The sequence below is a fragment of the Staurois parvus genome, unplaced genomic scaffold (genome assembly GCF_062004578.1).
Source record: "Staurois parvus isolate SC_StPar_1 unplaced genomic scaffold, SC_StPar_1.0 ptg000027l, whole genome shotgun sequence".
NCBI classification, from domain to species: Eukaryota; Metazoa; Chordata; class Amphibia; order Anura; family Ranidae; genus Staurois; species Staurois parvus.
This window is the reverse complement of record NW_028317823.1, coordinates 5,864,331-5,878,321: the sequence shown is the minus strand read 5'-3', so window position 1 is coordinate 5,878,321 and position 13,991 is coordinate 5,864,331. Positions and strand designations below refer to the sequence as shown.

General features: G+C 39.8%; 1 protein-coding gene across 5 annotated transcripts in view; it reads right to left on the bottom strand.

Moving 5' to 3' along the window:
- The window catches only part of GRM5 (glutamate metabotropic receptor 5), a 546,141-nt gene that overhangs the window by 318,189 nt on the left and 213,961 nt on the right, over positions 1–13,991 (bottom strand). For all 5 annotated transcript variants that reach the window (XM_089656651.1, XM_089656647.1, XM_089656644.1 and 2 more), the window contains exon 3: positions 4,900–5,149. In XM_089656651.1, the coding sequence (XP_089512777.1) occupies positions 4,900–5,149 (250 nt within the window). The remainder of the gene's footprint in view (positions 1–4,899; positions 5,150–13,991) is intronic.

Below are 13,991 nucleotides of genomic sequence, written 5' to 3'. Positions count from 1 at the left end.
TCCCCACAGGATGGTTCTGATCTGCAGATTGAGCATAATGGATCGGAATCTGATGCATTATGCTCCCAAATCCACAGATCCGATCTATCCTTCGGGGATCGTTGCTTTACAGCTTACCTTTTCGTGGAGCGGGTCCGGCGTCACCCCGTGCGGTCAGTGTCACCCGGTGCAGGCCGCACCTGCCTCGGGATGCCACTGCATCTGAGCAGCCCAGGTGACTATAGAGTCACATATGCGGGAGTATTCACAGTGGTAAATGACAGCCCACTCCCTCCCTCCTCCCCCATGTCCACTAACCAGCTAAACACAATGGGGGGTGAGATATTACATCTAGATTGATGGAGGCTTTACCTGGCTCTGCTCTTGAATGAACTAAGACCACAATGAGTAGCACTGGAGATCCAGAAGCTATCTTCCTGGAGCACAATAATCCTGTCAGATGTGAATACTACAAGGCAACAGGCACCTCATTACACCTTACTCATGCTATGCCTGCAGTTTTTACAAAGTAGCTGAATCCCTGGAATTGGAATTTGATTTTAAAGTAAATAGGGTTGGGCTTCATGTGTGAGTTGAACATAAGTTCGACTCGAACATGGGCCGTTTGTATGTTCGGTGACACACGAACAGTAACAACGTTCGGCGAGCTGTTCGCCCACCATGTCCCAAAATGCACTGTGCCCTGATACCACCCTAATACCGCTTAGTGAATTGTCCCTGTTTGAAGTAGGTTCGGATGTTCAACCATGAACCGAACAGGAGGGTGTTCATCACTAGTCGGTAAGTTCCTGTTTACAGAAAATCTGTGACCTTACACTGGCCCCCCTCCCCATCTCCCCTGGTCCAGCTGTACTGAAGTCGTGCGATCCTCCATTGTCAGACACCAGCATACTGCTTCCCTGTTCCAGGGATTTGAGAATCCAAAGGCTTACTCTCCTCTCTGTACTGCTTAGACAGTATAGACCAATCAAAATCTGTCTAGCCCATCCTGTCAGCACTGCGAAGAGAGGATAGAATGCCGTGGAGCAGGGGCAGACTCACAACTCATGGGGCCCCTGGGCAATAGGAGATCATGGGGCCCCTATGTCCTTGCCCAAACTCAAAAAAGCCTATGAAAAAGGTACTAGGGGCATCTCATGGGGCCCCCTACTGACCCCGGGCCCTCGGGCAGTGCCCCAGTTTCCAAATGGTCAGTCCGCCCCTGCCGTGGAGATTTCAAATCCCCAGAATGGTAAAGCGGCATGCTGGTGTCTGACAGCAGAGGATTTCGGGACTCCAGTACAGTTGGTCCAGGGGCATGGGGAGGGGTCCAGTGTAAAGTCACCTTACAGATTTCCAGATGAACGTACAGTACAGATGAACACAAAGCTGTGCCTTTTATATTTGCCTGGAGATCATCTTTAGGCTACATGTACAGGGACCTGTGTGCATCAAATCCTGGCATTTTCGGGTGTTTGGGAGGTGCAAGTGTAGTCCCTGAATGCACATGGCCCTAAATGCGAGTACCACTTGGTACAATGTCCAACCGCCTCATATCTCTGCATGTCATAGGTTTTGACAGGCTGTTGGCAATGGGGTTGGATGCTGCACATGAGTCTCCAGGGTGCCCAAAAACACTTGAATTTCACGCACATGGGCCAAATTTCCTATGTGAATAAGGCCTTTTTGTTTTTTAATAGAAACAGCAGTTGTTTCACTCAAATGGTTACGCTGTTATTCTCTCATTCTAAATACGAGTACTTAGTATGGTTCTTCTTTAAACATTGAACCGTGTAACTCTTTGAAAATGATTTTCTGCAGCCCAGAAACAATTGTATTCCTTGTAATTGTCTTGTTAAGTTATGGCTGTTATAAATGCAGCGGCACAAAACTGCAATAGAGTATAAATTGCACAATAGTCTAGAATAGGCTTCAAGATAAAAGATGGCAACACGGTGTACTCTATCATGGCCTGGCGGCTCGATTCCCAGGATTACAGTAAACATTGGCGCTGTTTAAATCCATTACCAGTAGATTTGTTTTATACACGAGTGAGCCAACTACCTTCTGATGGGTACAATGTGCACCAATATCTTTTGGGATCTCAGGGGTTTAAACAATTTGTCTGTCTGTCCTAGCTGCTTAAAGTGTATTTAAACACAAGAAAAAATCTAAAACAGTTTACTGGACCTTAGGAATGGTGGCTGCATTCGTTTTCCCAATTCATGTTTTATTTGGTGATCATGTCAGTAATACACCAGCCAGCCCTAGGATACCAATACCAAGCAGAGGCGTCCCAAGGGTTGGTGTCACTCGGTGCGATAACACTTGGTGACACCCCCTCTGACGATCCCTGCAGAATGGATCGGATCTGCGGATTGAGCATAATGGATCAGACTCCGATCCATTATACTCAATCCGCAGATCGGATCCATCCTGCGGGGATCGTCGGCTTTCTTTACAATTTACCTTTTTGTGGAGCGGATCCAGTGCCCCCCCCCGTATAGGTTGCATGTCGACGATCCCTGCAGGATGGTTCAGTAGTGAAAGTAGCTTACAGTGGTTCTAAAGACTCAAGGTTTTTTACCTTAATGCATTCTAATGCTATTGGGGGGCACTCAGCATGGGGGAGGAGCCAGGACCACCAGCAGGGGGGACCCAAAAAGAAGAAGATTGGAGCTGCTCTGAGCAAAACCATTGCACAGAGCAAGTAGTATAAAAAAATTTTAATCTTTCCTTTAGAATCACTTTAAAAAGGCTCTCTTGAAAGATCAACCCCCCATATATTAATACTCAACTAGCCCACTCTCCACCACCACTTTGCTCCTTGCTTGTGAGAGATTTACCCTCATTATTGGTCCTGGTGACCATTGCGTCTTGTATAGAAACTGATGGGGAATCCAAGATTTTCGAGTTGTTGGAGGAGGTGAGGATTAATATTCAAATTGATAGAAGTGTCAAGAGGGGAAATCCCCTTGGCTTTGGAAAGAAGTTCTCTTACTGCCTCCTGTGCCTCCAGCAAAGGATGTGAAGGGTAATTCCTCCTCCAGAAGCAGAATAAACCCCGAACTGATAGGAGTGTTTAGCCTTCCCTACACTATCCAAAAGAAAAAAAAGTACAGGTATTGGCTTTGCATACACTTTAAAACAATGGATTTAGGCCAGCAGTCGTTGAGTAAGAAAACTGGAGGTAACCATATTCAGATATTCACCAGAGGAAGAACCTACAAATTAGTATATATAATACAGTAGTGTAGACAAGCAGGTACAAATTGTACATCCAGGCACTGGCTGAACAGCAAAATGGATTATTTATCATCTTGAAAACCTTTTTTCTTTTGACTGGAGAGTCTCTTTAAGTGCTTTGCATTTCCCAAGAAATGAACAGCTGTATAAGAATCTAAGTTGGTACGTTGCTGACTGACATAATTAGTGTAATGGGCGAAGGATTCACTTCATGTGCTGAAAGGCAATTTAACTTCTTTCAGGCTAATCTAATTTTCTCTAATTAAATCGAGCATCAGTGCAATTCTGGTTGTTGATTCGTTTAGGGAGGATGGAAGTTCATTTTTAGTATCACCTGTGGGGGTCTTCTTTTGAGAAAGAAAAGGAATCTAAGGTACAGTATAGATGTTCTGATCAGTAATGTGTGATTGATCCCCCCTTCATCCATTTCAGGGGATTTCTTTTTGAGGTTTTCCCTTAAACTCTGGAATGTTCTGGTGATTTTCCACTGTAAAATGATGTGCAATGGGGAATATTACAGCCAGCAATCTCTCTATATAGTCTCTGCATTAAATGCTGCCGTTATAGAAATGGAAAGGAAACTATAAGGGTGCATGCTCGTGGAATTTACACAGGTATGTTAGATGCTGGCATAATTTTATAGACTAATGAGGTCTAGCTATCAAGATGTGGACCTAGCAATGAAGGCATTATGCACCCAATGCTCTACAAAGCATCTGGTCTCCAGGACCCAAAACAGAACTTTTTAAGATTCTGAGAATACAAAAATGTGCCATACAAGTGATTGGTTGTAGATGTCCATGTTCTAGTAAACACTGATGCTTCTTCGCATCAGCATTTACCCATGAATGTGTGTCCAACCTATTTTCTGAATGCAAATCAAAAAAATGACCAACGTTTACAAGAGCATGGCTGTGTACAGCCATTCACTTGTAAGGCAAGCTTTTTGTTTTCTCAAAATCTTAAAAAGATCTGTTCTGGGTCTTGGAGGCTTTGTAGAGCTTTTGGTAGGATAAAGCCTCCATTGATAAGTCTTCATCTTACCTGGTGATAGGTGGACCAATTTATTAGTCTCTGGTGTGGTTGGATCTTTATATATGTGAGCTGATTGACACTCTCTTTCCTTGCTATAAGAAACTTCTGCTTGCTGAAAATGCTGACTTCTGATAAAACACCAAGAGGGTACCAAAGCTACCTGCTTGTTTTGGGGAACCCATTAGGGGGCACCCTGTTAGTCAGAAACTGACCTGAGTTTGAACGAGTAGATTTTTTTTGCTGTGGACTTGCTTCGTTACCAAAATGAAAAAGGGAAGAAAGGGAATGTACAGGGCAGAATCCATGCTGGGACTAAATTTTTTTCTAGCATGACATGTACAGCTGTTAAGCCCAATTTATATAGAGAAAGTAAAAATTAGCAAAAAGAGTATTTCTGCATCCTCTGTAATATCTTCTTGACAGAAAAATAGAATATTGATTCTGTGCAATAGATCAAAAATACTGTATGAAAACAATATAGAAATAGCTTATATATTTAACATGAGCACAAAAGCTGAGAAATGAAGGATAGGAGTGGCTCTTCTGGGCCTGGTCTCCTAGGCCCAGAGTATGGCTGTGCTTTCTACTCCCTCCTTTAGTTACACTATAACATGAAGAGTATATTGGGAAATGACCTACCTGCCCAGAAGAAGGAACTCCCCAACTATCCCCTGGCGTCTCATTGCCATTAGAAGTCCTCGCACTGTCATTCCTTCACAGAAACAGACAACCACCCTGGCTTTGGGAAGGTGACTCCGTAGTTTCTTCAACAGCTTGTCAAAGTTCTGCTCCCCGGCATTACTGTAGATCTTGTACGAATGGGCAATGCAGACGCCATCCTTGGCTGACATGTCTTTAAATGCTTCCATCCCTCTTTCCCCATAGTTACCTGGAGACAAAAAAAAATAACACTTGATAAATTAATTTTGTTTCATTAATAGCCTTAAAGTTTAGGATATTCCATGAGCTACATCACAACCTCATCTCTAAATATCACCCAAACCATCCTTTTTGCTCCTCCCAGGACCTCCTGCTCTCTAGCTCCCTTGTCACCTGTTCCAATGCTTGCCTCCAGGACTTCTCTAAAATTACAACCATTGTCTGGAACTCCCTACCCCAATCTGTTCAGCTGTCTTGTACTCTATCTGCCTTTAGATGATCACTGGAAACTCATCTCTTCAGGGAAGCTTATCCTGCCATTATCCAACACCTAAAAACTTTTGCCTTCCCATCAGCATATCCTTCACTGATGTTACCTTTTGTATTACTGGCCCTTGCCTTTTAGATTGCAAGCTCTCATGGGCAGGGGCCTCCTAACCCTCTTGTCTTGCATTGTATTGTAACTGTGATATTTTTTTCTCTTATTATATTGTAAAGCGCTGCACAAACTCTTGGTGCTCTCTCTTTCTCTCTCTCTCTCTCTCTGTGTATATATATATATATATATATATATATATATATATATATATATATATATTAAATCCTATATAATAATAATTTAACACCTTTTTTTTAAGTTTGGATACAATGTGGGAGGAATTTTCCAATGGGGACATGTGTTTAGGTGACAACTATCTAAGGTGATTTTCCCCCGCTTTGGAGAGATTTCCTCTTACTTCCTGCGATATCTCTGGGACAGGAGGTGAAAGGAAATCCCCATACATTTTAAAGCAACTCTTTCATTTTCTCTGTTTGCAGCAGGGTTTCTCAACCAGGGTTCCTCCAGAGGTTACCCAGGGTTCCTTGAGCAATGAGCAAATTTTGCCTCTCAGGTAAGTTCCCACTGACACCATTGATCTTTTTAGCAATCTGTAAGGGGGTAATTCTTCCTAATGACCACATGTGTGAGGAGAATTTTTACCTCTGACTATCACACTAAGGTATCATGATTTGTAGATAAAGTAATTTTAGCAGGGGGTCCCTGAGACCGGAAAGTTATGTCAAGGGTTCCTCTGTGTTGAAAAGGTTGAGAAAGGCTGGTTTACAGAAACCACTGCAAAATATCATTGCAAGTTCAGCTTAAAAAATACATTTTCTGTTGCATAGTTGGTGAAAAACCCTTGCTCTAGTCTGTCCCCACAGACCAGCTATTTCCCTGTTGGATACTGCCCATTGGTCTCTCATTCAACATAGAGAAGACGAAGGCTGCAAATTTTGGGAAGAGTACAGTGTTTGAAACAGCTGTTGGAGTCAATAATGAAGGTGCCACCATGTCTGGTTAACAGGGAGGGAAGTTTATTTTAGTGAAAAATAATTAACATAATTTTTTTTACTAGTTAGATGTACTTGCTAAAACTTTTTGTTTTTTTGTAAATGTTGGCTAAAGTAGTAATAACTAAAGATGGGTAAATGAGTAAAATGATTTCAGCTAAACGAAACCTCCTAGATTGTAAGCTCTAACGAGCAGGGCCCTCTGTTTCCTCTTGTACCAAATTGTATTGTAACTGTAATGTCTACCTTCATTTTGTAAAGCGCTGCGCAAACTGTTGGCGCTATATAAATCCTGTATAATAATAATAAACCGAATTCACTGAAAAATTGCCAATCTTACCATTGGTGAAATTTCACTAAAGTGGAAACTATCATTTTCACTCACTGAGATTCTAAAGCGAAACTTGCTTGAAAAAATAGGTTCATATTTTGTTCTTTAGATTTTTTTTTGTCTGTTTTAGTTTATATTTATTCAATAAAGCTTTTGTTTCTTTTTTCTTTTCTGTGTGTATTAGACTGTTAATTTTGCACTGTTGCTTTACATTTTTTTATTTTCCTTTTTTATTGTCTGTGTTTTCAGATAGACAGATATACAGTTGCAAGAAAAAGTATGTGAACCCCTTGGGATTACGTGGAGTTTTGCATGAATTGGGCATAAAACGTGCTCTGAACGTCATCTAAGTCACAACAATGAAGAACACTGTCTGCTGAACATAATACTACACAAACATTAGATGTTGCCATGGTTTAATTGCACATAACATGTAAACATTCACAGTGCAGGGAAGAAAAAGTATGTGAGGCCCTAGCTTAATGACTTCTCCCAGAGCTAATTGGAGCCAGGAGTGAGCCAACCTTGACTCCAATCAGTGTGATGATATTGGATGTGTTGCTGACAGCTGTCCTGCCCTTAAAAAACACACACCTGTTTTGGGTTTACTGGTTTCAAGAAGCACTGTCTGATGTGACTGTAATTAAGGGCTTTTATAGGCAAAAGAACAGGCCATGGGTAGCTGAAAGGACACCCTCAGTTTTACTCAATGATCTGCCTTGGTGAAGTTTATCTGATAAAATAAGGTTTCCACTTCTACTATTTTTTTTTATTATGTAGAAGATTTTTTTTTTTGAGGTAGTAAATTAGTGTTCTTTATTTTCATTTAGTTAGTTTTGTATTTTTGTTTTTGATGTGTGTGTCTTTGATTATTTGTATACGGACAATTTAAAATTTTTTTGCTTTTTGCAGTTCCATGGAAAAATAGCAAATAATGAGGCAACTAAGTGGCTGCTTTTTGACAAAAGAACACATCCAGGATAGTTAAAAGTGGCCTCCCGGCCCTTTAAGTGTTTCAGAAGCCGGGAGGCGGGGAGGGGTTTTAGGGTCATGTGACCACCGTGATTCGCTGTCACGGCAGTCACATGATCAGGAAAGGTCCCTATCGCAAGAGGAGATCGGGTCCTTTCCGTGAGTACCGGACATGTGTGCTTATAACGTGCAGGGTGTGCGCTCTCAGCACATATGTTTTTCTTAATTGCACACAAATGTGCGGCCACTCAGCGTCAAGGCCCAGATTCCGGGAGGCCTCACATTTGTGTGCAGCCGGCGCCAAGAGGTTAAGGAGGATAGGCTCCCTCCAGGCACACATGCCCTTAACCTATCGATTGATATATTAAGTTTGTAAGTTTTAACATTTTTTTAAATCTCATTTTTTTAAATCTCTTGCGCGTGCGCTCATGTGCAGTGGGCACCTGGCTGTGAAGCTGCAAGCTGTCACAGTCGGGTGCCCACGCTAAAGATGGTGGCGCCAGGGAGAGAAGACAGCCGGTGAAACCAGCGGTAGCGAGGACACCGCTGGACCGAGGAACATTTAGTGGCTGTATTTTAACAGTTTTAGTAGCTGTTGACTTAATTTTTTTCAGCTGGAACTCCACTTTACGGGACAGCTGCTTTGGGCCCTGCCTGGCGCTGCCATAGAAGAGCCGAGCGGCCGGCTCGGTATTCTAACATGGCGGCGACCATGGGGGAAATACCAGGCCGGCCGCTCCATATTCGCTCCATAAGGCGCACATACATTTCCCCCCATTTTTTGGAGCGAAAAATACGGTGTTGGCACTATATAAATCCTGTATAATAATAATATAATAATAATGAGTCACTGCGATTAACCCATTTGTACACAACAGGAATGTAACAATTTATCAAAGAAGCAATCAAAGAGCATGGACAATGCAAAAGGAGCCTTAAGTTCCACTTGCTGGCCAAAATGTAGAATGCAAAATATTGCTGTGTGATATTTCATATTTACTTGTCAAAAAAAAAACTTTTTTAAGCCCTCACCACAGTAAATAAAAAAATAACCCACAAGACCAAATCAGATTCAATTCATAAATTGGTTTCCTTCAGCTGAAGGTGGTATTGTAATTCAGTGGAATTGCATCGTGTGCAATGATCACTTATTTTTCCAGAACCATGGAAAAATTATTTTTTATTGGGGGGGGGGGGGGGGGCAGGCTTCATCTCCTGCTACAAGCTACAAGCCCTAACAAATGAAGGAACACAACTTTATCTTTCAAGCTGTGCATCCAAAAACAAAAAAACAATAAAAACAGGTAAATAGCTTTTCACTTTCCATATTCATTACTATGTATGTTTTGCCTGCAGTTCTTTTCTGAACACGGATAACACACTCCATCACTTTGTTTTGTGGCAGCATATTAGAAAAAAAGTTTAGTTGGAAGTAAAACTATAATTTTTAGTCGGTATGCGATTCCTGGAGATATGCAGCTCACTCCCTTGTTTCGAGTGAAACGGCACAAAAAAAAAAAAGGTTAATAGGAAACTAACAGCATTGCACATTAGTTCCCAGAGATATCTGGAGATAAGTCAGTGAAAATGCCGCCTTTCCATTGCAAATTGCGGCACATACCCCACAGGAAGACAATCAAGTTATACTTCAACTAAATGACGCTCGCCTACAGCACAAACAAAACAACATTCATACAGTTATATGCATCTGTGTGCGCCCAGATAAATTCCTCTTTGGTAATTTGAACCTGTCTGGCCTCTTCAGATATTTATTTTTTGGCTCAAAGCAGAGATATTTTAATACCCTAGTCATATCATTGTCTACTTTTTTCATGTAATTTACATTATGTTAAAACATTAACCTCCCTAGCGGTCTGATTATGTCAGTATTTCTGTACTCAAAGCAGTACTTTTTTTGCATGGAAATGTTGTTTTTTTTATTGTAGGCTGTAATTCTTAGGAATAACTCACTGAAATCTGTCCGAACAAGAGTCTAGTAAACATCCCGGGTAGGATAAAATTTTAAACTCAAAATCATAAATTATAATATAATAAATAATCATAAAAAATAATAATAATACATTTAATTCAATAATGTAATCAAACTAAAAACACTGAAATTTTAAATATAGCGCCAAGTTCTCACATCGCTGATCTTCGTCGCAAAATCGTTTTCAGTGTCTGATGACGAATTTCCCCGCGAATCATTATCACTCAATTCTGCAAGTGGTTCTGATTTACTATCGCTGTTCTCTAGCTGGTCTAAAACCACTTTTGACCTAAAGGGACGCTTTTTGGACCCATGGACATTTCTCAGTTTCCAGGCAGAAATAACAGTAAAAATGCAGGCAGGGCACAGGACAAAGCACTCGGGACAAAATGTATGTGAAATGGTTTGATACAGTAATGTAATACTATCAGATTTTAGTGTATTGAGTGAATGTCACTTTTTACATTTTAGAATTTCCCACAGGTTCCGTCCCCCATACGTCCCGTACTTCCCGACGCTCACAGGGACCGGAACCCGGAAGACGGATGCCGGCATCGGCCAGAGGAGATGGCCGGGGACGCTGCAGGGGGGACATCGCTGGAGCGCAGGACAAGGTAAGTGCTGTAGGGAATCCCTGAGCAACACTGCAGGGTAATCCCAAGTGTAGCTCAGGGTTACCGCTTTTGGTACTGAAAGATAACCCCAAGCTACAATCGGGAATACCACTAGGGGGGTTAAAGCATAACCCTCGTTAAGTCTAGCAGATTTAGATACAGTTGTGCTTAAAAGTTTGCACACCCTGGCAGAAATTGTGAACTGTTGCCATTGATATAGAAAACATTACTGATAATATGACAAAAAAGCCCGGTGAGGCGCGTCAAGGTGTTTTGGGCATATTGGAATTGGGCTTTTTTGTGACATTGGTGCAGTAAAGGCTTCTCGATCATGAAGCTCATTTTTGTTCAGGCATCATCCTATTGTGCTCCTTGAAACAACCACATCGTCTTTTTCCAGAGAACCCTGTATTTCTCCTGAGGTTACCTGTGGATTTTTTTTGTATCCCGAACAAATCTTCTGGCAGTTGTGGCTGCAATCTTTCTTGGTCTGCCTGACCTTGCTTGGTATCAAGAGATCCTCGAATTTTCCACTTTTTAAAGTGCCAAAAGTATAAATTCCTTTTTAAGGACTGGTTCCCCGTCCCCCTGTTAAGGATTGGCACCTTTGAAGAGCGGGCACTTGAAACTGACAGTTACCCATTCCCACTTCCGTTGCGATTGCCTAGGTGATCGGAAATATAAGTTGTCCTCCCCCCTCCCTACCTATAGTCTTTTGGGATAAGTGACAGGTCCCAGAAGACTACGGGACTATTCAGAAAGTGCAACGCTACTTGTGCATGCAAAGTGGGCACCCGGCTTTGAAGCTGCAAGCTGTCACAGATGAGTGCCCACACTGAAGATGCCAATGCTGGGAACATGGTGCGGCTGGTTAAACAGGCTGCGGGAGGGACACCGCGGGATCGAGAGACAATCTTTGTAGCTGCTGACTTTTTTATCTTTTTTTTTTTTATTTTCACTGGAACACCACTTTGATTAGTGATTGAACAGTACTGACTGGCATATTGAAGGCTTTGGATATTTTTTATATCCTTTCCTATCTTTATAAAGTTCCATTACCTTGTTACACACATCTTTTGACAGTTCTTTTCTGCTCCCCATGGCTCAGTATCTAGCCTGCTCAGTGCATCCACATGAGAGCTAACAAACTCATTGACTATTTACTGTATACAGACACTAACTGCAATTTAAAAAGCAACAGATGTGGGAAATTAACCTTCAATTGCCATTTAAACCTGTGTGTGTCATCTTCTGTGTCTGTACCAAAGCCAAACATTCCAGGGTGTGTAAACTTTTTATCAGGGCCATTTGGGTGATTTCTGTTATCATTATGATTTAAAAGAGCCACCCATTTTTACCGCCACCCAACCACTTGTCTTTGAGGAGATATCCCCTCACTTCTTGTTACATGTTTATGGGACAATAATTTAAGGAAAATTCCCTAAAAGGGGACAGAAGCCAAAAAAGCACTAGTTTTAATGCTTCCTTAGTCTGTACAAAAAAAAAACCTGTAAATAAATTAACCAAAAATTTGGTTAATAAAGTGATCAAAAAGAAAAAAAAAAAAGGTGATAATACTTTTGGTCTATACAGAGAAATACTTTTAGAAGGTGACAACACTAAAGGAATATTCAGAAGGCATTCTAGAGCCTTGTCACCGTATTATGGGAAGGAGCTTTCTATTGATGTTGATTAGAGATGAGCGAATTATTCAAAAATTCGATTCGGCTGATTCGCCGAATTTGCGGGAGAAATTTGATTTGATGCGAATTTATTCGCTGCGAATTTAACTTATTAAAAGGGTTTCTAGGCTTCAGAGAGCCTTTATATTAGTGCAGAACACTGTACCTTTAATTTAAATGCCCTTGGAGTCTGCTGGGGAAGAGAAATAATACTGTCAGTCAGTATGACATGCAGATGAGTGCCGTCGATCTTAGAATCACCGCACACTTCACTCATTTGGGCAGTCACGGGGAACGACGAAGAAGAAGAAGAAGAAGAAGAAGAATGAAAAGAAGAAGAAGAATGAAAAGAAGAATGAAAAGAAGAAGAAGAATGAAAAGAAGAAGAAGAAGAAGAATGAAAAGAAGAAGAAGAATGAAAAGAAGAAGAAGAAGAAGAATGAAAAGAAGAAGAAGAATGAAAAGAAGAATGAGAAGAAGAATGAAAAGAAGAAGAAGAATGAAAAGAAGAATGAGAAGAAGAATGAAAAGAAGAAGAAGAATGAAAAGAAGAATGAGAAGAAGAATGAAAAGAAGAATGAGAAGAATGAGAAGAAGAATGAAAAGAAGAAGAATGAAAAGAAGAAAAATGAAAAGAAGAATGAAAAGAAGAATGAAAAGAATGAAAAGAAGAATGAAAAGAAGAAGAATGAAAAGAAGAATTAAAAGAAGAAGAATGAAAAGAAGAAGAAGAAGAATGAAAAGAAGAATGAAAAGAAGAAGGAAAAGAAGAATGAAAAGAAGGAAAAGAAGAATGAAAAGAAGAAGAAGAATGAAAAGAAGAAGAAGAAGAAGAATGAAAAGAAGAATGAAAAGAAGAAGAAGAAGAATGAAAAGAAGAAGAATGAAAAGAAGAAGAAGAAGAATGAAAAGAAGAAGAATGAAAAGAAGAATGAAAAGAAGAAGAAGAAGAATGAAAAGAAGAAGAATGAAAAGAAGAATGAAAAGAAGAAGAAGAAGAATGAAAAGAAGAAGAAGAAGAATGAAAAGAAGAATGAAAAGAAGAAGAAGAAGAATGAAAAGAAGAAGAAGAAGAATGAAAAGAAGAATGAAAAGAAGAAGAAGAAGAATGAGAAGAAGAATGAAAAGAAGAATGAAAAGAAGAATGAAAAGAAAATGAAGAAGAATGAAAAGAAGAAGAAGAAGAATGAAAAGAAGAAGAAGAAGAATGAAAAGAAGAATGAAAAGAAGAAGAAGAAGAATGAAAAGAAGAAGAAGAATGAAAAGAAGAATGAAAAGAAGAATGAAAAAAAGAAGAAGAATGAAAAGAAGAAGAAGAAGAATGAAAAGAAGAATGAAAAGAAGAAGAAGAAGAATGAAAAGAAGAAGAAGAATGAAAAGAAGAATGAAAAGAAGAATGAAAAAAAGAAGAAGAAGAATGAAAAGAAGTAGAAGAAGAATGAAAAGAAGAATGAAAAGAAGAAGAAGAAGAAGAATGAGAAGAAGAATGAAAAGAAGAATGAGAAGAAGAATGAAAAGAAGAATGAAAAGAAAATGAAGAAGAATGAAAAGAAAATGAAGAATGAAAAGAAGAATGAAAAGAAGAAGAAGAAGAATGAAAAGAAGAATGAAAAGAAGAAGAAGAAGAATGAAAAGAAGAAGAAGAAGAATGAGAAGAAGAATGAAAAGAAGAATGAAAAGAAGAAGAATGAAAAGAAGAATGAAAAGAAGAATGAAAAGAAGAATGAGAAGAAGAATGAAAAGAAGAATGAAAAGAAGAAGAATGAAAAGAAGAAGAATGAAAAGAAGAATGAAAAGAAGAATGAAAAGAAGAAGTAGAATTAAAAAAGAAGAAGAAGAATGAAAAGAAGAATGAAAAGAAGAAGAAGAAGAATGAAAAGAAGAATGAAAAGAAGAAGAATAAAAAGAAGAAGAAGAAGAATAAAAAGAAG